Genomic DNA, 27,160 nt, shown 5'->3' with positions numbered 1-27,160 from the left:
TTACAAGCTCATACACAAAAGTTTTGCCAAAGTGGTAGCCCACCAAATGTGGATCTTGTACTGTTACAATTGCTACAAGAATCCATTTTTAGGATACAAAGTCCCCAACAACCAAGACCATGCTTCAAAAATTCAATTCCCCAGATACTAGATTCACAAATTATGGTTTTTCATGAGTACACAACACAAGAAACTCCCCGCTTTATAAGAGTTAAGTAGGAACAAAACCCAGTGGCTCACAGAGTAAACAAAGATTTATAAGCCTTTCAAAAATCTTTGTTATAGAATGGCAATTGTACAAAAGAGTATGGTCACTCAAATTTTTGCAAAAATATGACAAAGAAGAGGATGAAGAAGACAAAACTTACAGCCAACCACCAGAGCAAAAATTTTTCCAGATTTACAGAACTATCAACTATACCTGTGTTGTGATCAACCAGCTATTTTGGGTCTCTTTTATGGATATCTTTACACAGAATTGTTTTGAAGGCACACTAATGCCCTCCAATGAACTTCAGAAAGCAAAGTCATGCTTCCTACAAAAGCACAATCAAACAAAGAATTGCTTATATAAGCTTTAGCAAGATACATCGTTTGAACCGTAGCTGATTGCTTTTAGACTCGAGGCAGACATATTTGTCATCCACCTACGAGGGCCATTCGGTTCTCCTAAGATATTATAGGCATAGGAAGGCCATCTTATATCCATTCCACAAAAACTTGTGACACCCATCTTGATCATCTTCTGTGTTCTCTCAAGAACTATGAGGCTCGAAAATGTGGAAAAACTGTTCCCCACAAATACATCGGCTCTTAAGCAAACCTCATAATCAATTGCTGATTGAATGAGGTAAGGATACCTCTTGTAGATTTCCATAACTCCCAGTTTATTCTTCTCAAAGGGAACCAAGCCTTCCCTCCAACCATTCAAGATTGAGTTGTCTTCAAGAAGACTGTCAGCCACGGCAAGATAGACCGCTGTCGGGGCTTGCTGGCCTGCAATACTCCCAACTCTCTGCATAATCTCCTGCCTGCTGCTACAGATTTCACTAATCTTTGACCTTTGCTCCAACTTCTTACAATGAATCATCCAATCCTTCTCAATCCGCATATGAACAGCCACATAAGGCACTGGCACTGGTTCTGAAATAGGATTATCTGAAGCAGTTTTGCTCCTCAACTCTTTTCCTGCCTCTCTAATCTTGGACACGACTCTGTCAGCTTCTTTAGATATTTCATCAACCAAAACTAAACACTCAAAGACCTTGGCATAGTCTTTAACCGGCCAGTGATCAGGCCACAGAAATGGGTTCTTTCCAATAACTCGAATTATCTCCTGTTGATCATATGGATCCTTGCTAAATTGTACCAACTGTTCCAAATCTCTCTCAATCGTCCACCTCCTTCCACTACCCTTTTGAAGCTCGATAACATCAGTCCGGTTTGAAACATCCGAATATCGTCCTAATTGGACAAACCCTTTACAAAGTGAATTAAAGGTTTCAAATTGGAAGACCTTGTCAAAGGAAATGGGTTGCAACAAATCAATCTCTTTGTAAAACAATGAAGCGCTTAAGCTCGGCATCAAAAGGGTTCGGTTCAGCAACCTTGCAGTTAAACAAGCCCTGGCAAAAGCAATCTTCTGATTGTTTAAACCCCATATGATTTGAGGAACCTCCAAGAACTTGGCTCTTCGAATTCCTAACTCTGAACTGAGATGCAAAGTACGGCTATGGATGAACAAAATCTTGTCATATTCAAACTCAAATCCGGTTAACAGTGGAGCCGCAACAGCTCTAAGAACCAGAGCAATGACAAGCAAAGCCACGCATCTAAATGTCACGGACTTCAAATGGGTGCTGAAGAATCTCAAATATTTGCAACTCAACAAGCCCATAAGAGATTCAATCTTCAAGAATCTATAGTTTACTAATTGCAGCAATCAATCAAAAGATTCCGAGCTCAACATTTTGCTGGAAAGTACAAAACAACAACAATTATCGTTACCTGAATCAATCAATCTGAAACAGAGAACCAGATGCCAGTTTCTCTATAGTCGATAAGTTATGATGGATTTGGCCCTTTACCGTTGACTAAACTGAAGATCCAGCCAAATCAATTTTTTTTTTTAAGTAAGAAGGTAGAACGAACGTAATTAGGAAAAGAGCTCTGAGTTTTTCACAACAAGAGCATATTTACCGGACACGTTCGATATTAACTTATAAATTATGTGCATCAGATAAGAGCAATATTTATTAATTTTTGCACATATTCACTTTAAAAAAAGTTTATTAAACTCTTGTAACATAAAAAACCACTGCAATTGCACTTAATTAGGGGGAAACAAACACATATAAATGCCTTCGTAATTAGAAGGGGCACTGAGTCTTGAAGGTCGGAGGCTTAGTCCAATAATTAACTAAAAATTGAGTTTAGGGCCGTCCGTACACCAAGCCAGACAATGAATCAAAAATGAGTTTACGAACCTGTTCCCCAGCACAAATGGATCAAACAATGATATCCGTTGATCGATGTACCCGGAGAATGCAATAATAAACGATATGTGGAATTCAGGCTCAGCGAATGTCAATCCAACGGGAGATCTAAAAATTATTTTTTTGGAAAAAAAGCTGGCCGTTTCTGTCGCCGGCCACCGTCCATGGCAGATTCCGACGATCCGAACCAACCATCGGAATCGCCATGGTCTTGTGACCCACATACCCAAAAACCAAAACGTTCCGACGGTTGGATCTCACTAGATCTGAAAATTAATTTTTTTCTAAAAACTTTAAGTGCTTACCTTAGATCGAAGAACTCCGGTCGCCGGCGTCTGGGACGGCATTCAGTTGGCTGGAGAAGAGAGAAGGGACTGCCAGACAAGAGGAAGAGAGGGCGAGGCGACGGACGACGGCTGCTGGCCGGAGAAGAAGAGGAGACGGAGGCGCAGACGAAAGGGAGAAACAGATGAAGGCGGCTGCTAGGGTTTGCTTCGTTCACCCCAGCCATTTTATATCCCGACCCGAGCGGGTCGAGCCCGGGCCTAGTTGACCCGACGTGCCATACATTCTAAGACCAGGAGATCCTGTAAAACCCTTTTCAGTATATTATTTTCATATAATATATATTAATAATAACATAATATGCATATATATAAATATATATTGCCGCCTCTGTATTTTAATTTTTAATCATATTTCTTATCTATACTGTGTTATATTGTGATGGGTTCGTATTGTAGTGTCTCAATAATTTTATGTGGTTTCAATTAGATCACAAATGTTATATCACTCCAAATTGATATAAATATAGACTTTAACTTCTTACGAGAATGTGTAATGTTATTTGATAAATACATTGTCACTCTGATTAATTCTTCAAACAAACGATAATTTGTCTATGAAAAATATTTTTTATGGATATAAATTATCAAATATTTTTTATGTATATAGGTCATCACATTTTTAACAGATATAAATTATCGTAAATTTTGGTTTATTTGAATAATGGATCAGTATTTGTCGAATGTCACTATATATTACTCTTAGAAAATAAGACTCTATATTTTTATTAATTTAAAATGATACAATATTTAACATTCGATCAAAATCACATAAGATTACTCAAGTATTGTGATATGAACCCAACACAATACTACATGACAATATACAAGTAAAAAATATAGTAAAGATTTAAGAAAATAAAATACAGAGAGGCAGCAATATATATTTTTATATATATACATATTATGTTATTATTATATAAATATTATATGGAAAACGGTTTCACAGGATCTCCTGCACATAAAATGTCTAGGACGTCGGGTCAATTAGACCCGGTCTGGACCCGCTCGGGTCGAGTATAAAATGGCAGGTCGGGGCGGGTGAGAACGAAGCAAACCCTCGCAGCCGCCTTCATCTGTTCCTCTCTCCCTTTCGTCTGCGCCTCCCGTCTCCTCTTCTTCTCCGGCCAGCAGCCGACGTCCGTCGCATCGCCCTCTCTTCCTCTGGTCTGCAGTCCATTCTATCTTCTCCATCCAACCATGACAACGAGCTTCGGGGCAAACCCAGAATTATCAAGATGTCTTAGGCTCTCTTCTCACATACCGAGCGCCTCCCAACCCAACTTCCATTCCTCCCGCAGAAGCTTTCTTCCTCTACCTTCCAACGATGCGGGCGCCAAAACAACCGCAATGGGGGTCTCAATGTCAAGCGCAAACAGCAAAGGGCTTACGTACAAAGAAGCCGGCGTGGATATAGATGCCGGGTCTGAGCTTGTCTGGAGAATTGCGAAGATGGCTCCCGGGATTGGCGGCTTTGGAGGCCTTTTCCCTCTTGGTACGTATGTTTCTTTTCCAAATGTCATAATTTTTAGCTATCCTTAAGTTTCGGTCTTTATTTGTATCTGAGCAGGGCTGATTCATGTGTTTATTTCTCAAACACAGAATTTCAAACTTATATTCTTCCTTATCTGCATATCGTCCTGTTTTCAGAATTTATAATGTAGCAGCTTATGGGTATGCCACTGGTGAGTTTTGGCATGTCCATTAGCTGAGAATCCAGTGAGCCCTATGCTGCACCTGTGTTTTAAACTGTGAATTATATGAAATCCAAATTAGAAGGTTGTATTCTTTACTTTTGCCTTTTATGATCTGATTCTTCTATGTTTTACGTTTTAGTTCCAAACATGAGTCATTTCCCTTCTTGTCTGATATCTTAGTTCAGTAGTTAGTTTTTGTGCTAATTTGATCCCTTAATGTTGTTGTTATGCTTCTTTTAAACAGGGGATTCATATCTGGTGGCTGGGACAGATGGAGTGGGAACTAAATTAAAACTTGCGTTTGAAACTGGAATACATGAAAGTATTGGGATTGATCTGGTAAGGTTAAAATTTAGCCTCTGACGTTTTTTTTTTTAAATTTTATTTTTTTGACTCAAACTTCCTAGTCCATTTGCTCCCCAGGTCGCAATGAGTGTCAATGACATAGTCACTTCTGGAGCAAAGCCTTTATTTTTCCTTGATTACTTTGCTACTAGCCGTCTAGATGTTGATCATGCTGAGAAGGTACAATAGTTTTGTGTAGGCTTTTCTCCTGTGATCTCTCCTAGATAATCAGATTGTGAGAGGTTCAGCTTAAATAACCTTTCCTTTTTTACTTTTTGGTGCTTCTCAGGTTATAAGAGGCATTGTTGATGGCTGCCAACAGTCTGATTGCACTCTTTTAGGTGGAGAGGTATTTTCAGTAATGATTTTTTGAGGGATTTTATATTTCTTGGAAATTGGTGTACTTTTAATTGTTGGGCATGATGGGAAGGAAAATATTTTAATGCAAGGCCTTGGGGATCTATTTGTAGATTGGTAACGGTGAAACTGTTATCTTCTACCATTCAATCTAAGGGGTTGATAACCATGCTGATGTATTGGTGATCTTATTAACTTGTGGATGGCTATACATTTTGCTGAAAGCTGTAACATGTATCTTATTAACTTGTGGATGGTTTTAGTTTCTCTCACTAATCATGTGTGGTTTTCAGACAGCAGAGATGCCAAGCTTCTATGAAGATGGTGAATACGATCTCAGCGGTTTTGCAGTTGGCATTGTGAGGAAGGATTCAGTCATTGACGGGAAGAACATTGTAGCTGGAGATGTCCTTATTGGCCTGCCGTCTAGTGGAGTCCATTCCAATGGTTTCTCTCTTGTTAGAAGGTTTGTGTTTTTATCCTGTCATTACCATCAATAAATGCCTCAGTTATTCCAAACTTAGTTTTCAGTCCTTTTGAGCTTCAAGTTGATTTAATATCTTCATTCATGGGTTGTCTCCGTAGGGTTCTTGCTCAGAGTGGCCTTTCTCTGAAGGACCAACTTCCCGGTCAAACTGTTACACTAGGAGAAGCGTTGATGGCCCCAACAGTGATATATGTCAAGCAGGTCATCTCTCACTTTTATTTTTATTATCTTCTGACTCACGTTGTTGTTTCCTCCACTTGTTGCTTCCGTCAAGCTCTAACCTTTTTGTTTCTCTGCATGAAGGTGCTCGATATCATTAGCAAGGGAGGCGTAAAGGGAATAGCCCACATCACCGGCGGTGGTTTCACGGATAACATACCCCGAGTATTCCCCAAAGGGCTTGGAGCCGTCATCTACAAGGACTCTTGGGTGATCCCTCCAGTGTTCAAATGGATAAAGGAGGTAAAACTCTTTTCCACAACCTTCATTTCATTTAACGCCTAGCGCCATATCCATATATGGTGTGCTCAAAGCCCACAACTATCACAACCCCCCTAAATCCCGACAATTGCGGTGATCGGCGACATGTATTCCATAGACTTTTAGCTACCATGCAGATGCTGTGCTCAAATTTTTGCACTCGTTTGTTGTGTGTAGGCGGGAAGAATAGAAGACTCGGAGATGAGGCGGACGTTTAATATGGGTATTGGGATGGTTCTTGTTGTCAGCCCGGAAGCCGCCCTTAGATTGCTAGGAGATTCAGCAGCATGTCGGATAGGGGAGGTTGTAACTGGAGATGGAGTAATCTATCAATAAGAAAGATAACTGGTTTTTGTCTCTCTCTTTGTACGCCCTCTTGCAATGTTTTGAGTTAATGCTGTACAGTTGATTTCGGCTTCTGTGTTTGAACACAACTTTTGGTCGAATCCAACGTTCAATTTTAGCATTTGAACTTTGTATTCGACAACAAATTTTGTTTGTTTTGAGGTATCCGATCCTATCATGTTAATTAGAACAATGACAGTGTTTAGAATGGTTGAAAAGAAACGAAAAGGAGGAGAAGGAATTGATGAAAAAATAGTTTTGCTGGATCTTCCAATTCCATTGTTTTTATTTTATAATTTTGTCTCTTTGTTTTTATCCTTTTGTTTTCTTTTACAAAGGTAGTGTTCCTTAACTAATACATATGTTAGAAAAAGTGGAACTTAAAAAATATTTTAGATAAAAATATATTTTGTTGTGTTTATTAAATTTATTTGGTAATTTGTTGAAAATAAGTCACCTGAGTTGTTATTTGAAATTTTGTATATAAATTTATTTAGATTTTACTTAAAAAAAAATAACTTATATATCTTTCATGTTATAAAAGTATAATTCTTAATGTATTCTAAAAATTTAATAAATAGTCTGATAAAAATTTTAAAAAATATATATATATATATTTTATCATTTTATATAATATCTCAATTTAAAAAATATTTTAATTTTATTTTACTCATTTTAACAAATATGACCTTAATAATTAAAATTATCACAGACACATAAGTAATTAATTTTAGTCTATGATTATAATAAATTAATATATCTTGTTTTTAAATTTTAAAATTATATTAATTAAAAGTATAATATATTTTTCATAAATTAATAAGATTTTCAGACAACTAAAAAATAAGCTTTGTACAAAAAAATTATTGTTTTCCTATTATTTTCTGTACTATTGTTATAAAGCTTTTACAAAAAAATCATATAAAAAAATAGTTTTTTGAAAAAAACCTCATTATAAATTCTTCAAAAAAAATTCCAATATTTTTTTATAACACCTCAAAGATTTTAAAATTTTTATTTAAGATAATTGAGATATGTGATTTATTTCAACCTAAGATTTGTCTTTTTAATTATAAAATATAATTAAGAGATACGATTTATCAATCTTATAAATAGATATATCTTTTTATGAATTTAGATATATTAAAAAATATAAATTTATCTCTCTAAATAATATCCAAGAACCAAATTATGTAAGGTTTACATTGTGGGTGTTGATGAATCTTTTAGTAATAATCATATTCTAAGAATATTGAAGATTAACATTTTAGAAACGTCTAAAAAATCATAATACAAATTTGTTATAAAATTATTAAGATATGTACCTAATATATTTTTTCACTGCATATCTCATGTAATTGTGCACGGGTAGCATTAATTTTATAATATTATAAGCATAATTATTAATATTTTAATATGTTAATAATATCAATAATCAATTATTACCATTAAGATCATAAGATTGGCTATATGATACTATTTTATTATTAATGTTAGGGTTATAAAGAAAAAAAAAATAGCAGTATAAATATAGCCAATCTTAAAGCCCCGACGCTGCAGCAGATATGGCAGAAGAGAGATCGACGAACTCACCGCGTCATATCATCGTCGGAAACCTGTCGAAATTGTTGCTAGACGATGCAGCGACGGCGAGCACCTCATCCGAGAACTGGAGGGACGTGCGGCTTACAGATGCACATTCTATACTTGATGATGAATGGACGTCTGATTCTTCACCAGATCAAGCATTCATCCAAGTTAAGTACATAGTGCATTCATCAAGAATTCGAGACACAGACGCACCTCCATACGAGTTCAATTGTTCAACCGAAGACATCGATAAGTTGATTTATGATCTATCCCTGCACTCTGTCGCCGGACTTTCGATCAACATGAGGCGGTGCGACGGCGACTACGAGCTGCCGCCTTCTCTGTATTCTTGCCGCGAGTTAATTCAACTAAAACTGTCAAACTTCGCGTTGAAGTCTCGGCCGACGTTCGACTGCTTCAGGAGCATGAAGCGCCTCGAGCTCGAGTGTGTTCGCTTGGACGAAGATGCGCTTGATCGCCTGATCTCCGGCTGTCCTCAGCTCGAACGACTGGCACTGGTGGATTTTGGCCGTTTGAGCCTTCTCAAAATTCACGCCCCCAATCTCGAGTTCTTGGAAATCGGTGGCGTCTTTGATCGTATCAGTTTGGAGAGCACCTCGCGACTTGATACTGTGAGGATTGGTGCATACGAAAACGCTGGATATGATCAGAATCCAAAGCTTGCTGGTATCGGCAATTTGATCAAGTTTTTCGAATCAGTTCCTCATGTTCAGAGGCTTGAAGTGAATAATTTCTTTCTCAAGGTACGCAAATTTTCTGTTCTTACTTAAAATATATACATATATATATATTCATAACTAAGAATGATTAGAAAACGCATGCAGCTCAATTGATGATAATCTCTTAGACCAAGGGTAAATTTTGCAGATGATCAGAAGTTTGTTTAAATTGCATTCATTATTTTTATGTAGTTTAAGATGATACTGATGCCCTTTATAATTAATATAGCAAGTAAATTAATTATTTTGTCTTCTAATTTAAACTCTATTTTTTTCTCTCTCTCTCCTCGGTATTCCCCCGCTCCTTATTCTTTATCTCGTCTATCGTCTTGATAGCAACATTGACCTTCTCAATGATAATCAAATCTCCCCGCCTCTCTTCCTCTCAAAAAATAGATGTTGATATCGCAACTAATAATGGCTTTGTCTCTTCAATTTGTTTCTCAATCATCGATATTGCATGTTTCTGTCTTTTGTCTCTTTCTTTTCTCTTTAAATTTGGTTGTCGCAAACAAGATGGTGAGTGCGATTTTGTTCTTCCCCAATGGAGGTAACGTAATTCTTCGTCAATTTTGTGGGGCTTATGTCTCTCTCCTCTCCTCCCTTATTTTTCTTTTTTTTTTCCTATTCTATCTTCTTTTTCGACAACCCTCTCGTCGTCTTTATCTCGTCACCGTCATCGCCACCTCGCCTCTCTACCTTGTCGTCTCGCCTCGTTGCATCCTCTCTCACGATAGAAAGGGAGGAAATAATGACAAAAGGTGAGGCGGCGACAGAGATAGAGGATACAAAGGCAAGGCAATAGCGACAGGAGAAAGACGATAAGAACAAAGAGAGAAGAGATAAACGAAGTGATCTCTTAGGGAGAAAGACCTCCAAAATAACTTTTTTATCCCAAACTAACAGGGTTATGTCAGGGGTGAACAAAATCTCACTTTGTATATTTTTTATAATTATTCATTTTTTTATAATTATGGAGGAGTGAGAATAGAATGATGGTATTTCTTAAATTTGAAAAAAAAAATTAGCTACTGTTTTTAAAAGTAAGGCGAAATTGTTTTACTATTATGAAAATCAAGGGAGATGGGTGTCATTTTTTTAAATTCAAAAATAATTAATATAATTTAAATAAATTTCAAGAATGACACATAAAATTTACCTTAAAATTAAATGAGTGATTAATTTAATTTATAGTTTATTATAAAATTTATAAATTACGTGCAAGTAAGTTGATGACTGGTAATAGAAGTTTTTCTAAATGCCCTAAATAACTTGAATCCATTTGGTTAGAAAAAAACCATGTTGTGATATTGGTCATCGTTTCCCTGTTTTTGTTTACTTTGGCAACGAACAAAGGCACATTGCACCACCAAAAGTGTTCGGTTAGTGGCAGTTACAGTAATTGATATTCTTAAGTAATATCATGCTATATAATTTATGAGTTTAAATTAAGAGATAAAAAAACCGCGATAAGATAGCCTTGAGCCACAATTTTATCAACTTATAATTGATGATTGATGTATTTTGATGATAATTATCAAAAATAAAAAGATAGTCTTGAGTCAATTTTTTATCTTTATTTATCTTATATTATTTTATACTTATATATATATATATGATAGATACAATTGTATATGGGGTGAATTATCAAAAATGGCCACTAAAATTTAAGATCAAAATACAAAAAGGTCTCCAACTTTTAATTTATTTTAAATTGATTACTGTATTTTGATTTTGTTATATTTTTAATCATTCAAATAAGAAGCCTAATTAATAAAGGTAAATAACCAACATGGTCACTAAATTTAACTTCATAGTTAAAAAAAAATTTATTGACTTTATTTTGTTGTAAATCAATTATTATATTTTAATTTTGTTATACTTTTAGTTAGCACACACTAACTACCATTAAATTTTACTAATAAAATACTGACGTAATAAAATAATCCTAAAATATTTTGTCACATCAAAAGCCCAAACAACAAAACTTGATTTTCTTTTACCTTATCGCCTGACTTATTCATTAAAAATATTATTTAACCATAATAAAAACACTGTTTAAAGATTGACTCATATTTGTAAACAAACTTTTTAAGACTATCTCCAACAAAAGTAAATTTAACTCGTTAAAATTATCTATAGTGAGCCATCTCCATAAATTGAGTTTCAACAAAGTTTACTATAGCCATTTCTCCTCACAAAATTTTTGACAACCTTAAAAAGTCTCATCATTGTTAACAGTTAAAATCTTCTCGCCATCTCTCTTCCATTCCCCAATTGACGTCAACACGAGAAAAGAAAGAACCATTACAAGCAAGATCGGCTAGAGAGTTATAGACACTAGATTTAGTGGCGATGTCTTTTTCGATGAGAAATAGATCGAGCATAAAGTATTTGGATAAAATGAATGTTAAGGTGAATGAGAGGTTGGAGTCGGATGACGAGGAAGAGGGCGATACAGGTGAAAAGGAGACTGAGAATTCTAGAAAGTGGGTTTGTGAGATTTTGGAAAATTTTATTTTTATTTATTTTTGTATTGCATAATTAATATTTTTTATTTGGTTATTGATTTATATATTTAAATATTAAATTATTAATTATTAATTAATGCATGTATTTAATTATTAATTTTATTTATGCATGTATTTAATTATTTTGTGTATTTAGTTATTAATTTGTGTATTTGATTATAAATTTTGTATATATGTGAAAATTATAGATAATATAAAATAAATAAAATTTAAGTTTATTAAAATAAATAAATAAAATAGAGAATGAAATAAAGTGAAAAATAAGAAATGTTGTTAAGAGCATGTAAATTAAATTAAAAAATAAATTATTTATAATATAATAAAAAGTGAAATAGAGAAACTTGTTAGAGATAACCTAAACATAAACTTAAAGCTAGAAAGATATAGAAGAAAAGAGTGAAGAAAGATGTCACTGGGGTTGGCTTAGTGGTTAGGAGGGAATGGTAAGTAATTTGGGTTTTTAGGTTCGAATTCATTTATTGCATAGTTATTATAAATTATATTTAAATTTTTTTTTTTTATCAAAAATCGTAGAATTGAGTGACGAAACCCAAAAGGCACGCCAAGAGAGTGAAGAAAGATAAACATTTGTCTGTTAGACATGATTATATGTGACTGATTTTTTTATTAATATTGTTGCCCGATTAGGGTTTCACTGTTCATGTGTGCGTGCAAGAGAAAAGCCACACATAATGATTTCTCCCAATCTCGTCTATATATATGCAGGCCAAGGGACAGGGCTGGGATTAATGAGTTTCACAATAAGCTTGGGCTTGGGCTGCAGACACCAGTGCCCAACCCAGTTTAATTATACATAACCCAAATAACTAATTCACATACAAATGAAATTAAGGCTAAATGTAATGCAAATAAAATAAAAATCAAATACAAACATTTATCAATATATTTTGAATCACATATCCTAACAAATATATTATTATATTTTATGTGATATTAATATCTGCATCGTGTCCGCGTTCAATTTTATGGTGGATTTGGTTTGTAGTACCTGAGCATTGGAAGGGAACCTGTAGAAATGCTTCCGACTACTCAACTTTGGGGGATGAAACACCTTTCCATAAGCATCGATTTCAACTGCGCGAATGAGATTCGAGCGGCCTTCTGCATTCTGAAATGTTGCCCCAACCTTCAAGAGCTTCTTGTGCGGGTGAATCTTTATTTCTTCTCTCCCGAATTCGTGAAATCTATGAATTAATTTCGCCTATAATAATATTCTGAAAATCATGATTGATGATGAAACTTCGTTGCAGGTCTACGACGACGACGAGAAGGCTAGCCGGGAAACCAACGTACACGTTTGGATGAAAGATCAGATGTTTCCAATGAGTCACTTGAGAGTTGTGAATATAAGTAGGATTCCTTATGACGAATGTGCTCTAACTTTCATCGACTTTCTACTTGTTAACTCGCTAGTGCTTGAGAGGATGACAGTAGTCCCCCGATGCTCCGACTTGTGGGGGAAGCGACGGTTGTGCGCTCCGAATCCACGGTGGTTAAAGGCATTGCTGAGCTTCCGGCGAGCTTCGCCGCTGGCGCAAGTAATTTACTTGTAATTATGCTCGTAAAATTATGAGGTGTTTTTTGTTTTGGATTCTTTTATTTGTGTTTTCAATATTTAATTGAATTTTGAATCCGTAAAGTTCATTAATTCGATTAGGTTTTAGCAATTATATGGCCAAATTCAATCATGTATTTTCGCTTCTTTTTTTTTATTGTCAATAATTATTTAAATTTTTTATTATTTTACTTACACTATTGAATCTTAATTTTGAGTTATATTTTTTCCTTATATCAATTTTAATTTTTCGTTATTTCAATTACACTCTTAAACTTAAATTTTTAAGTTAATTTAATTCATATATTTTTACGTGTAAAAAAAATAGTAAGGTAAGATAACAAAGTACATATCACTTTCTATTTGTTCACATTAAAATATAAACGTTAAATTAACTCTAAAATAGGAATTTAATGGTGTAATCGAAATAATGAAAAATTTAGATTATTATATAAAGACATAACAAAATACATAAGTTAAATTGATTCAAAAATATAGGTGTATGAATGTAATCGAAACAACAAAAATTTTAAATAACAACACCAAAAAAACGTGAAAATGTAGAAGCAAAATTATAAGTTTGGCCACAATTACTGAACTATGTTCATTATTCTCTTGAAAGTGTTGTTTATTTATTTTAAAGCAATGAAATGAAATATAAGGTAATGTTAATTATTATTTTAAGAGTAATAGTTAAATATTAATAAATGTATTTTACTTTTAAATAATATATTTATTGTATTTTATTTTAATATTCAAATAATTTTATTGATTAACGATAGATATACCATACTTTAAAATATTTAATCAATCAATAAAATTGTTTAAACATTCAAAACAATATATAATAAATATACTTAAGTATGTAAAATGAAGTCATTAATACTTGGTGTGACACCTATAATATCTTATATTATATGTATTGAGATCGTTATTCTTGTGCGACTTTCAATACTCGTGTTCTCGATTATATCAGATGAAATAAATTATATATAAGGTCTTTGGCCCTTGCGCAGGGTGAGAATCGAACTCATAACTCACCAGATTGACATTAACATATTATCATCCGATCATTTAATATGTGGGTATCTTATATTATGTATTTCAGTAAGTCAAATCCCTCCTGCCCCTCCCCGCCGGTTGAATTACTAATTTATCTAATCAATACAAAGGTTGAATTACTAATTTATCAATTAATATAACCGAATATCTTTTGGGCTCGTACGTTTGGGTTTGGTTCCCTCCTCATTGAGCTGTTACAAAGTGGGCTTTCGGCCCACATTCTTATCGCTTTGATAAGGCCCGACCCGAGCCATAAACACCGGTTCCGGCCTCTGTTGCCCAGCTGTGTTATGGGCCAGATTTGTTTTGTTGGGCTATGCCTATTATTCATCATTTAACAGTGGGTTGCAACTCTGATATTAAAAAATATATATTATTAATAAACTACCACTCAAAAATAATACATCTATTTTCAATTTATATAACAATCTTATAATATTATTTTATTCTTATTATGGCAATGATCAACACCTTTTTGCCCCATGGGTGTTTGATAAGAATGAAAAATGGAGATGGAATTTATTTTTTATTTAAATTATAGAAAATTTTATTAAATATTTTTTTTCTCATAAAATTTAAATTTAATCTTAATTTAAAAGGTGAATATTTTTTTTAAAATTAAGAAATTAAAATTTTTAAGAGATGGAGTGAGAATTGGAATTTCGCCCCACTTTTTATCTCCCAATTAAATATACCTCTTCAACTCTTCGCCTTTCTCAAATAACAACATCTACACCTTCCACTATAATCGTTAGTTTTGTTGTCAATCATTGAACAAAGAAATTGTGGTGTAGATAATGGTTGAGTGAGAAATAATTTGAATATATCAGTTACGTACTTTGATTAAAGTATATAATTAATTAAAAATATATAATTTAAAAATATATTTATAAAATTAATTAAAATAAGGAAACATTTCAAAGAATACACAAAAAAGATATAAAAGCATAGGAGTAAAAATTTATTATTCTTTTAAAAGCTTAATATAATCAATTAAATGGATTTAATATCTAAAAAATCAACATAATATCAGAAACGATATTTTTCAAATTTCAAAACCCACAAATAAGAAAATTATTTTATTGTGGACACGAAATTCCTAAAAATAAAAAAAAAAATGAATGGAGTAGGAGAAGGGGAAGGAGGGTCAACGGGCAGAAGCAAGCACAGGGCTCGAGAGAGAGATAGGGACAACATCATAGGGCTGCCACAGATCCTTCACCTTTCAAACTCCCCTTTATGTTAATTAATGAATCACATAATTATGAAATCAAATTAATTTTCTAAGCAACCAAACAGTTCGTCAGCCACGCAATTATTATTCCCTACAAAAAAACATACATTTGATTTGATGATTTGGCATTTAATTTCATTTTAAAATGTCATTTTGACACCCCCCCTCTTATATTTTTGTCACGTTCACATATTAATGTGTTATATTTTATATTATCTTAATATATAAATATTATATTATTAAGAAAATACTATAATTAAGTACTACTTAAATAGCATTTTTAAATCCGTAACCTCTAGGCAGCAAGGAGGGTGTTAGGGTTGTAGGGATGAATGGTGGCTCTTTTATCTTTGAGCATAGCTTCAATCCTATGGGAATGGACTGAGTGAGTGAGTGAGTGAAAGGCTGTCATGGTAAGTTCCATTTGCTCTTTTGAGGTACTGCCAACTTTACTTTTAATGAATTCATTATTTTTTTCTCAAAGTTGCCCAATATTATTCAATAATAAAGCACTTCTCACTTTCTTTTTATTGTTTTTCTTTTTTTTTTTTTTTACCATCTAGGGTTACCCATCAAAATGATTAGTCCTAAGAGTATCGAATTGTCTTTTTGATTAACTACATGTTTTTAACGTCCTTAAGGGTAATTATAAAATTTGTATTATTTTGAGATCCTATATCATATTATAATGTACAGTTTTATTCTCTATTCACATTATATACTTACGTATTGGTTAAGAATGAATCGAAATCACTTTTTATTTGTTTAGTATTAGTACGAAATCTTTACTAAATTTTGGATTATTTTTATGATTACAAGTTGGTCTCAATTGGTCAAGTATTAGCAATTAGCTACTAATACACAAGATTAAGTAGTTTAAGGAAGAAATAAAGGGCAACTTCATCATTATTTACGAAATAATAATGTCTAAACAAACAACTTTGAATATTTTTGGGTATTTTCGTTTATTTATCAATCTTTGACTAATTTTGAGTATTTTTGCACCAAAAAAATAATATTTTTATTTAAAAATAATGTTATTTAATCTTATTTGATCGTTTCAAAATATAGTTTTACTGAGTATATTATCTAGTATAATGTTACATTAATTTTAACAATCATTACAAATAAAAATCTCAAACAATAATAATCGATCTTAGTTAGCTTTGAAATCACTAGTATTTCTAAAAATTGATAAAAATATAAGAAATTTATTGATGTTTAAACACGTAACTAATATTGTAAAAAAAGTAATAATAATTAACTTGACCAAAATGGGTGACATTTTGAGGGTGCCCATGTTTTTTTAAAAAAAAAAACTAATCTTGGTATCTAGTACTAATTGTAGGACGGCGGCGACTTGATTATTTTCATAATTAATCACCTTTTCAGCAGCTAAAGCTAATTAATCACAACCCATGTGGACCTCTTCCATCCAATGGCCTGCAATTGAATGCTAACCGTTGGATCAGTGAATTAAACTCATCATTACACGTGGATGAGTGGGTAACGATAAATTTATTGTGTTAAATCATCATTCAATTAATTAATAAAATTATTTAAATTTTACATATAAAATACATTTATTATTTATAATAAATTAATCACTTTTATTCAATTTCATGCAATTATGTTTCATTATATATATATATATATAAGATTTGTTAATATAAGCACCCGTAGATTAATTGTTAAGATTCATTAAATAAATGTTGATTTACCCCACTAATTTAGAACTAATCGGGTTTTATTTGTTAATTGTGGTTGACACTTGTTATACGTTATTTTCGCATTACTCTTTATGGGTAGACTCAGTTCAATGGGTTGGCCCAATCACCCAGAACTCAGAAAATCTCGATAATCTCATCAAAAAAAGCCCATAAACCACCGAAAGCCGAAACTCATAAAGCAAGCATTCTGCGAGCTCCCCGTAAAGCTCCTAACGAGCTCTTAATGATCGACTGACGATCTCACAACAAAACCCTCAGTTCGCTGGACCGCTCAGGTTGCTGGCCTAAAACCGTCAACTCGCATAAGTGGCAAAACTGCTCAGAAGACAAAGGTAGGGACTATTCACTTTATCTACAACAAACTCATACCCCTCGTAATGAGGATCCCACTTCCGATTTCGTGCAGACGATAAGGGCTATTTATCCTCCATTATGTAACCATTGTATTTTTATATGTTATCTAAATTGTAAAGGCTCCTCAATATAAATAAGAGTCAGAGGTATCATAAGAGGCAAGAATAGAAAGAATAATCAAATACTGTTATTCTGAGAAAATAATTAGAGTGCAGTAATGTAGTAGATATCATTCTGACCGAATCACGTAAAAAATCTTAGTGTTGACTCATGTCTAAAACCTTTGTATTCTCTTTATTGGTGTTTTGGACTTACTCATCACGATCCAAAAACGGATCACGGTCGGCTGAAATTGAACGTCAACAACACTAAACACAAAGACTATATTATATATATGGATAATATTAATTAATACGATAACAATGATTAAGTTACAATAAGTGTATTTTTATTTTTAAATAATGTGTATTTATTGTGAGAAATTATTGTATAGACTTAGTACGTAATATTATGAACTTGTGAATAAAATAAGACATGTGACATTATATTTTAATAAAAAAACAATGCCACATGTTTTAATTTTATTCATAACTCCATACTCTTAGGTTGTGTATTAGATTCGTATAATAATTTCTCACTTATTGTATTTTATCTTAATTTTTTAACTGAGTCAATTAATTAAATATTTCAAGATACGATCTATTGATTATTAACTAATAAAATTATAAAAAAATTAAAATAAAATAAATACACAATATATAAATATAAGATTTTTTATTACAATTTAACTTTTTTTTGTATGTATTATTAGGGGTATGCAAAAGTTTAATTTAATTGAATGAAATCGTTAGTTCGGTTTGGTTATTAAATTTGATAATTTTTATTATTTTAATTTAATTTAATTCAATTTTTGTATTTAAAAATCAAAATAATTGAACAAATTGATTTTTTCCCTTTTTGGGTTTTTTTTTTTGGATTTTTCAGTCAGATCAATTTTTTTAATTTTTAATTTGATCAATTTTTTAGTTTATTAGGACGATTTAATTTAATATTTTACACAATTTTAATCTATTTTATTTTAATATTTCAATCAATTTAATAATTTAAATAATTAAATATTTATATTTTGTTATATATACACAAATAAAATGAGAAGGAGGGCCCCTCCTCCCCTTGCATGCGCGTCAGGAGAAAAATAAATTTGTATATATAAATTATTTATATATATTTATTAGTAAAATTGGGCTAAACCTCGGGCCCCTAAATAGGAATGAATTGCCTTTAAATATAGCATTTTGGGTGGCGACGCGTAGCATTGAATTGCGGTACAAATAATTGCCCCTTCATAAACAAATGAAGCAGCATCGCCGATTGGCCATCTATCCATCTATCCGCCCGCCTAATTAATTAATTAACTAGCCCTTAATTAGCCGTAACTGATAATTAATTTATTTTATCCAAAAAAATATATCTTCTTTATTATTGCTTAATTATTAAGACCGACTTTAATTAACACTACCCTTTATTAATTACCCCCCCCCCCCCTTCTCTCTTCGTCAATGCTTGATTTCGCACGGCTGGGTTTGGGGGGCTGCCGTACGTCTTGCTTCCATTTATCAACAACAATTAATTAATTAATTAATCTGTATTAACAGTGAATTGCTAACGAAACCCCCTTGTTATTAGCAATACCCGTGAAGAGAAGAGTTTTGTAATTATATATATGATTAGATCGTAATCAGTCAAAGGGTCAAGACTCAGAGCTCGTCACCCCCTCACGTGTTGGATCGACGTTTACATGTCATTTCACACAAAAAAGCCATTCTGTACTCCACACCCACAATCACACACACACACACACACACACATATATATATAATTTATATTATTATTATTATTATAATATAATAATATAAATATGGGATTAATTTGGAGTCAACACATTCATGTTTCATGCAAGCTCATCCCCACATCGATGTGATTCACTGTCATCCATTTCTGCTTAGTTCATGCTTTCTTTCTTTGTCTTTTATGAATGCTCGAGAATGTGTTATTTAGATATTTACTTTATCATATCTTTAATAGTATTCATATTTTAATATAATATAAAACAAAATTTATATTTTTGTTATCGTACTTTTTATTTTTTGTGTTATGAAATTTATATTTATATTTTTATCTTTATCTTTATTCGTTATACATTTTATGTGTCAATCAAAAAAGATAAAAGACAGAAACGATATCGACAATGACTTCGTCTTTTCACCTTTTACCTTCCCTAAGGCCATCAATGCTTGCCATCCCACTTCACCTATTGTTGATCCTTCGTTTTTCATCTTTGCCTGTCGTCTCCCAACAATCTGCACCGGTTATAAGCTACGATAGAGATGATAATCGCTTTGCATGTACGTGAGAAGTAATTTGAATATTTTTGCACGATCGACTGTGGGGAAGTGTGTAGTTAATTTAAATTTTTATAATTTAATAATATAATTAAAATAAAAAGAAGTTAAAGTATCTAAATAAAAAAAATTACAAATGTAGACACTAAAATATGTATATGTAAGATATTAATATAAATATTATAACTAAGTGTGTAACAAAGTATCTTGGCCACTCTTAATGGTTGCTTTTTAATTAGTGGTTGATATCACTCGGATAGAATGATAATTACCTTGAGGTCACATGATTTTGGGCTCCATCTTATTAAATTACTCATAGCGTATGGTTTACAAGTGTAGAGATTGGTGTTACATCAATTTTTATTCCCTCGTTTAAATCGTTTTCTTTCCATTAGTCAAATAAAATTTTACTAAGTGACAAACAAAATCTTACGTAAAAGACATGTACTGTCTATACAGACTCCATCACGGATCGTGATAGACACGGCACTTTGAAAATTGAATTGAAAAATGTCTTTTACGTATGATATATTTTTTAAAATAAAAAATTATAAAAAATGATTAATACATTCAAATAAACATAAAAATATGTTCTATTTTTCATGAATTATGATTTACTAAGTAAAAATAAATAATAAATTTAGAAAACGTGATTCAATTTGGGCTTTAAAATCTAGATAGAATTTCGTCTGTAATATTTTCGTAGAAGGAAATATGTTTATAAATTGAAAACACATTTTTAATTTTTTTTTAATATTACCAAATGGGCTCAAAATGTTTCTAAAATTACTCAAGCGGCCAAAAAATATTTTTTTTTTATATATTTATCAATGTTTCGATATAGTGAATGTTTCGAAAACACTAAAAAAACACTCTCGAGACATTTTTATATATCATAGCACCAAACAAACCCCAAAATTGCAACAAAGACAACCTGTACAACTATGATGGAGGAGTTTAAGTTTAAAAGATGGTTATAATATTTGACTTGGATTCATAATATTTGTATTAATCTTTAAAATTAGAAATATATATTAAGGAAAAATAATAATTGTTTTAATCACTCAACAGATGATTTAATGGAATGATAAACTAATTTTCTTATAAGCGATCAAGTAATTAGAGAAAACTAATTAAAACATATATATATACTTGTTGGGTGCAATCCATATGATCGATGTGTGTGTATGTGTCAAGGCATGTATATATATATATATATACATTATTATATAAATTTAAATTAAATAAAAGAACTAATTAATTAATGATCTAAAATAACAAACCTAGCTAGCACTACTAATCCCCATAATTAGTATAGGTTTTGGTTTATTAATTTAAATAAATGATTCATACACCCCTTACGTAGGGAAATCAAACTACCCAACCTAAAACCTATATATATATAGCTATAGCCTATAGCATAGCACTACTAATCCCCATAATTAATTAGTAGAGGTCTTGGTTTACTAATTAGGGGAGATGATTAGTTAATTAAAAATTGAAAATTAATCTAATTAATCATTTTGTCTGTGACATGGTAAAATATATATGATTAACTGCGCGGATTATTGTATTAATCCCTCTCTATTTACAATAATTAATCATATCGAAGCTTAACTATTTCTGCATGAAAAAAGAAGAGATTTTTTTGAAAGCTTCACATGCAGCCTATATATGGTGTGGTATCGTGCCACAGCCACTCTGATATATTATATATGGGCTTAATTCCCATTAATTTGGGCTGCAAAATGTAATTAAAATTGATTAAGATTAATGGATAATAATAATAAAGGGGGAGTCCATTGCCATTGGTAACATCAGATTCAGTTCTGTTGCAATGGAAGGTGTTGACCTGTAAACAAACCAGAAATGGTTAATCAAATTATTAAAAAATTGAAATAAAACCATATCCCGTAAACGAAAGTCAGAGAGATAATGATTACCCGGAAGAATTAAGGAGGGAATACGAGGCGTTAAGCCAAAAATACGGGGAAAAGATGGCTCTATACGGTGGCAGCCCGAGAGGGGCAGAATTGTTTGTCAAATCCGACCACCTAATGCCAAACCTAGGACTACCCGACCCGACGTCTCACTGTCACGCTCTCCGCCGTCTGATTTAACGTCGGTGATGGAGAATCCCCGATTCGGTGGCGATGGGTTTGAAAAAAGGAGCAAAATTGAGGAAATTTAAAGGCAAAACCCAAAACCGCGATCTTAATTATGGGAGAGAGCGGTCAGGAGAAAAGTAGAGCGTGTTTTCCGGTGCAAGGACGAATAAGCAAAAGCTGATGCGGCGACACGTGGCGGAGAAGTGACCCTGTGATGGACATGCAACGGCGGTGATTCGCTGCCCCCATCTCTGATCCGATTTATTGCAACTGGGAGTGAACTGTAGAGAAGTGGGCAGATTATAGATTTTCTCTCTCTCTTTCATGATCTGTACAAGGAGGTGTGCTAGTTCGAGAAGGGGAAGCGCCTGGTTTGGGATCGGTACTGTTATTGGCTGTCATAAATTGAGGTTGCAGTGGCCATGGCGGCGGTTGCAGGGCTGTGACTTTAATGCATCCGCAAAATGGCAGCAGCTTGCAGGGAAATGAATTGACGACGACGGCGACGACGACGAAGACGACGGGGAAGGAGAGTCAATTATGGAATAAGCCTTGTTTCGGTGTCCTGGAAGATTCCCCATCAGGAGAACGACGACTGGCTCTCTAATCTGTAATTTTCTTCTTCGTTTGGCTATGGATTTTGTCTTGAAATTGAGGTTTGGAAGATGTCTGGGTTGTTCTCTCTAGGCGGAAAGGAAGAAGCGAGCCAGCAGCAGCAGCAAGGCTTTGTTTTGTTCCGGAACGAGGAGATCTACAACAAGGGTTTCGAGCTATGGCAACAGTATTATCAACACCATCATCATAACCAGCAAAAGCTGCACCAGCTCCAGGAGCTGGTGCTGGATCCCAGTAGAAGAATCGAGAACAGTAGTAATAGTGTTTCGGATGAGTTCCACAGATCGGAGATCAGAGCGATGAGGCAAGGAAGAACGGGAGGGGGAATGAATTGCCAGGACTGCGGTAACCAGGCCAAGAAGGACTGTTCGTATCTCCGGTGCCGGACTTGCTGTAAAAGCCGAGGGTTTCAGTGCCATACCCACGTCAGGAGCACGTGGGTTCCGGCCGCCAAACGCCGCGAGCGGCAGCAGCAGCAGCTCGCTTCTTTGCAGCAGCAAAACGAACAGCAGCAGCAGCAACAGCTGACTTTGAGGGGTGAGAATCCCAAACGGCTCAGAGAAAATCCAGGTACTTGACGAACAAACAAAGGGAAAATGCATTTTGAGAAGTGACCGATGATTTTTGATTAAGAAATCAGCTCTCATATTGCTGGGTTGGATCGTGGGATTATATATAAGAACCCTACAATCTAATAATGGGGAAAGAATTGTGATTTTTGTTTTCTTTATGATTTTTGTTTGGCCTTGCACTGTTAGTGAGTAAACTGAGGAAAAGTCTGTGGGATTATTAACAGTGGATTTTGCAGTTCTTTTTCTAAAATCGCTTTGATTTGTTATGATTTTGTTTGGGTTGACTAGGGTTAGAAGTGGGTCACTTCCCGGCCGAGGTGAATTCTCAGGCGGTGTTTCGATGCGTGAGAGTGAGTTCCATGGACGATGCAGACGAGCAGTACGCGTACCAGACGGCCGTCAACATCGGAGGCCACGTTTTCAAGGGAATTGTCTACGATCAAGGCCCTGAAAGCCGCTACGGTGGCGGCGAAAGCTCCTCCGGCGGCGGCGGAGGCCAAGGCCAACCCCTTAATCTCATCACCGGGGCTAGCAATACCCCCGCCGCCGGAGTCGCCAGCAGCAGCAATCCTCCGGTCACAATGCTTGATCCTTCTATCTACCCAGCTCCACTCACCGCTTTCATGGCGGGTACGCAATTCTTCCCACCGCCTAGACCTTAAGAAAGGGTCTCTAACATTCTCAATCCGAAATTGCTTATTATTGGTCTTATTATTGTTTAACGTTAAATTTCCCTAGTGTATGATCATTACTCAAGTCCTGCCCATTGAATCGAGACAATGTATTGGGCTTTGCTTGGATCCATTAGCCAGCCAGCTAGTTCGAACTTCAATTTTGATTTTGTTGGGTACGTAGTGTTTATCAAATTTATCCATTGCCCTTTTGATGTGGTAGTGAGTGTTGCTTCTGCTGCTGCATCTGGATGCGTGCACTTATGTGTTGTTTCTTCATTCTTTTATGGGTTTTCCACTTTGAGTTTGATATTCAATCCACTTTCTGGTTGGCTTTGAACTCGATGCTGCCTTTTCCCGCTTACCCGTTTGCTTGCCGGATAAAAAAGGGACGAAATAGGTTCCGTGTTCGGTTTAGCCAAGAATTCTCCAATTTGTTTAGTTTATATACATACATATCTATATCTATCTATCCATCTATATATATATATATATAAATAACTTTTCAAGAAAAGAGAGAAAGAAAGAAAGCAAGTAATCTAGCAACGATGGACATGGGTTTAATTTGGTGGTCCAGTTTCTGCAACTTTCCATGCATTGGCATTTGGCATTCCAATCCAGAAACTGTACCCATCAATCTCTCTCTCTCTCCATATCTATGCATATGCAGTACTTGTGTATTTTGTTGGCATTCATATCAAGAGCTAGTAGCTAAGCTATCTTCACACAGTCTCTGAATAAAAGAAAGGGAAAAAGAACCCAGTATTCGTTGAAGCTCTGGGTAAAGGAAGAAGAAATGGAAGAACCTCTCTTCAAATGGCACTGCCAGCATCTCAATATATATATATATATATATCATGTGATGCATGTTAAATATATATACATGTATGTATTAACAGTTGATGACGAGCAGCTGGTTACATATTAATTAGGTAAATATATATATCATAGATGGATGCAGTAGCTAGCTTCTTTAATTTGTAGACTTCTAGATTTGGAAGATTGAAAGAAACAGAAAGTCTAAGGAGCTTTCCCAACTTCTGAAATCCTTGATCCATAACGGGTACTTGTGCCTTTAATCGATTAAGACACTACACTGTTAACAGATACACATACTTTCTTGAGCTTCTGGTACGATCGTCGTCTCCTTTTTCCTTGTTTCTCTTTTCAATCCTTGAACCAGAGCTTTAATGGTGGATATATATATATATATACATATATAACAGCTAGGCCGCCCCCATGTATAGCCTGTCTCCATATAATACTCCAATTAAGAGCCTTGAGAGTGATGGCCACGTTAACGAAAGCCTCACCTCCTCTTGTCGATATAGCAATGGATCTCTTTCTATCTATCTATCCATCCATCTATATGCATCAAAGCTCTTGTGTTCATGCATGGATACGGCCATGGCTGCCCAATCAAGATTTGAACTTAATTTATCGAAATGTTCTTCGTTCTGTTTGTGTTATGATATGATTATGATTCTTATGAATCGCAGCCAGATCTTCATAGTTCTGGAATCTGAAGGTTTCATGTTGAGTTCTTCTAAATTATTACGTCTTCCACGTGCCTCTTCTCCATTAACATTTGGATGATTGAGCTCTGATGCCTCGGCTGATCTTTAACATGATCTTGGACAGCTATATAGTTTGCGTTCACTTTCGTTTTGTTCTTAATATTGTAATTTTTTTTTGCTAATTTGCCTGCCTTTGGTGGCTTGAGGTCTCGACTAATTATGGGTGCTCTAATATTAATACCCTTTGTCGAATCAATAAGATAATGGGATGTCCCACCGGTTGTCTCAACTGGGAGAGGTGGGTTAGTCTGGGTATCTAGGTTTGAGTTCCTCCATGACATAGTTATTGACGGATCAAAATTGATTTAAATTCTTCATCACGAAAAAGAGTATTATGACGGAGCGTCTATAAGGGATGTTTTGTCAATAAGATAACTCATAATAAGTTACTTGTTTTTAACCTTGAGCAAATGAAAAATAAAGTATATATTTCCATTCTCCTTAATAGGGATGTGGAGAAAGAAATAAAAATTTAAAAATTAAAATCATTAAAAAAATTTAAATTGAGAGTTATAATTCAAATATTATTTTTTTATTATATTTTAAAAATAATTAAAACAAAGATATTAGAAAACGATCAAAACATTTTCTCAAGGTCTCAACTAATGGTCGGTTGTCTAATAAGTTTAAAGAAATGTGATATATATATATATATCGATATTATTTGGTGAATTAATAGGATAATTGAGTGAAGCATTTAGTTATTATGTTATATGTTTTTTGTTTTTGAAAATAACTAATAGTGGAAAGTTGGGAATGAAAAAAAAATTAAAATCATTAAAATTTTTAAAAGCAAGGGTTATAATTGAGATGCTAATTTTTATTTTATTTATAAAATAATTAAAATAAAAACATTGGAAAGCAGGGAAAACTTTTTTTTTAGTTTTTTATTTTCTTTTTTTTGGTGTACTTTTTATCACGAATTTACCACTACGCCCTCTCCCAGAAGATTCAGCAGATTTTTCTACACTGGCATCATAATGATAAGTCAACCTAGGAATACTAAATCATGTCACATGCATACTACAATCTAATCAGCCACATAGACCAATGTGATATTTTTTTTTTCCAAAAAAATAAAATTAATGTTCTATGAAACTTTACTATAAAATTTATGAAGATAATGTAGGGGTTATATTTGTTACTTGGAATGACATTATTTTACTGGTATATGTGGCTTAAAATTGAGTTTTAGTGCACAAAAATATTAAAATGCTGTGTTTCAGTGTTTATAAAATATTTTCTATCCTCAAAATGTCAAGAAATATAAAAAAAAAAGTTTTTAGGTTGTTTTTATAATTTTAAAAATATTTTATAATATTAATAAAATATTAAAAACATGTTTATGTTTTACCATTATTTTAGAGACAATTTATTTTTATTATTCTGGTGACTATGTTAGAGAAAAAAGTAATTTGTCTTAGTAATTTGTCTTTATCTTTGTTAGGTGAATAATAAAATTTATGTTTATATTTAATTGAATAAATATTTTTTATATTAAAATTTATATTTATAAAAAAAATTAATATATTATTTATTTACGCATTTCTCCCACATTTTATTTTCTTAATTTTTATACAAATATCATTTCTCTATTTTCGTTTCTATGTTACCCAAGAATCGAGAATTAAGATAAATTTAATTAAGTCAAATTAGTTCATTTTATTTGATATTGAACCGATTCTTTGTGCAAATTTAAAAAAATCAAATAGGATTTGTTTCAGTATAGTTAAATATAACCAAACTAATTCAATATACAAATATATTTCTTTTATATTTTGTTTATATTGTTATTTGAACTTTTTATTGTTTTAATTATACTTTTTAACTTATTTTTTGAGTCAATTA

At 33.2% G+C, this 27,160-nt stretch overlaps 4 protein-coding genes across 4 annotated transcripts; 3 read left to right on the top strand and 1 right to left on the bottom strand.

Moving 5' to 3' along the window:
- Positions 1-426: 426 nt before the first annotated feature.
- LOC127807617 (O-fucosyltransferase 23) lies at positions 427-2,998 on the bottom strand. Its single transcript, XM_052345620.1, has 2 exons — positions 2,801-2,998; positions 427-1,973 (listed from the first exon to the last, which is right to left on the bottom strand). The coding sequence occupies exon 2, from the start codon at positions 1,895-1,897 to the stop codon at positions 578-580; it is 1,320 nt and encodes a 439-aa protein (XP_052201580.1). The 5' UTR covers positions 1,898-1,973; positions 2,801-2,998; the 3' UTR covers positions 427-577.
- An 886-nt stretch (positions 2,999-3,884) lies between these two features.
- Positions 3,885-6,709, top strand: LOC127807616 (phosphoribosylformylglycinamidine cyclo-ligase, chloroplastic/mitochondrial-like). Its single transcript, XM_052345619.1, has 8 exons — positions 3,885-4,334; positions 4,781-4,875; positions 4,960-5,061; positions 5,171-5,230; positions 5,532-5,704; positions 5,824-5,926; positions 6,029-6,187; positions 6,383-6,709. The coding sequence occupies exons 1-8, from the start codon at positions 4,040-4,042 to the stop codon at positions 6,539-6,541; spliced, it is 1,146 nt and encodes a 381-aa protein (XP_052201579.1). The 5' UTR covers positions 3,885-4,039; the 3' UTR covers positions 6,542-6,709.
- A 1,406-nt stretch (positions 6,710-8,115) lies between these two features.
- On the top strand, positions 8,116-12,985 carry LOC127807686 (putative F-box/FBD/LRR-repeat protein At5g44960). The gene is made up of 4 exons (XM_052345724.1): positions 8,116-8,904; positions 11,296-11,373; positions 12,418-12,579; positions 12,683-12,985. Exons 1-4 carry the CDS (start codon positions 8,116-8,118, stop codon positions 12,983-12,985), a joined length of 1,332 nt encoding a protein of 443 aa, XP_052201684.1.
- An 8,791-nt stretch (positions 12,986-21,776) lies between these two features.
- On the top strand, positions 21,777-24,014 carry LOC127807615 (protein EXPRESSION OF TERPENOIDS 1-like). Its single transcript, XM_052345618.1, has 2 exons — positions 21,777-23,062; positions 23,353-24,014. The coding sequence occupies exons 1-2, from the start codon at positions 22,543-22,545 to the stop codon at positions 23,724-23,726; spliced, it is 894 nt and encodes a 297-aa protein (XP_052201578.1). The 5' UTR covers positions 21,777-22,542; the 3' UTR covers positions 23,727-24,014.
- Positions 24,015-27,160: the final 3,146 nt, after the last annotated feature.

Source organism: Diospyros lotus, chromosome 8, assembly GCF_014633365.1.
Source record: "Diospyros lotus cultivar Yz01 chromosome 8, ASM1463336v1, whole genome shotgun sequence".
NCBI classification, from domain to species: domain Eukaryota; kingdom Viridiplantae; phylum Streptophyta; class Magnoliopsida; order Ericales; family Ebenaceae; genus Diospyros; species Diospyros lotus.
The sequence above is the reverse complement of the archived record's forward strand: the minus strand, read 5'-3'. Positions and strand labels throughout refer to the sequence as shown.

Bases quoted from the DNA above. Each gene is read 5' to 3' on its own strand.
- LOC127807616 (XM_052345619.1), top strand. From the start codon at position 4,040: ATGACAACGAGCTTCGGGGCAAACCCAGAATTATCAAGATGTCTTAGG. The intron at 4,335-4,780 runs GTACGTATGTTT...TCTTTTAAACAG, and splicing joins TGGAGGCCTTTTCCCTCTTG to GGGATTCATATCTGGTGGCT. The intron at 5,705-5,823 runs GTTTGTGTTTTT...TTGTCTCCGTAG, and splicing joins GGTTTCTCTCTTGTTAGAAG to GGTTCTTGCTCAGAGTGGCC.
- LOC127807615 (XM_052345618.1), top strand. From the start codon at position 22,543: ATGTCTGGGTTGTTCTCTCTAGGCGGAAAGGAAGAAGCGAGCCAGCAG. The intron at 23,063-23,352 runs GTACTTGACGAA...TGGGTTGACTAG, and splicing joins ACGGCTCAGAGAAAATCCAG to GGTTAGAAGTGGGTCACTTC.
- LOC127807617 (XM_052345620.1), bottom strand. From the start codon at position 1,897: ATGGGCTTGTTGAGTTGCAAATATTTGAGATTCTTCAGCACCCATTTG.
- LOC127807686 (XM_052345724.1), top strand. From the start codon at position 8,116: ATGGCAGAAGAGAGATCGACGAACTCACCGCGTCATATCATCGTCGGA. The intron at 8,905-11,295 runs GTACGCAAATTT...ATGAATGTTAAG, and splicing joins TGAATAATTTCTTTCTCAAG to GTGAATGAGAGGTTGGAGTC. The intron at 11,374-12,417 runs GTTTGTGAGATT...TTTGGTTTGTAG, and splicing joins CTGAGAATTCTAGAAAGTGG to TACCTGAGCATTGGAAGGGA.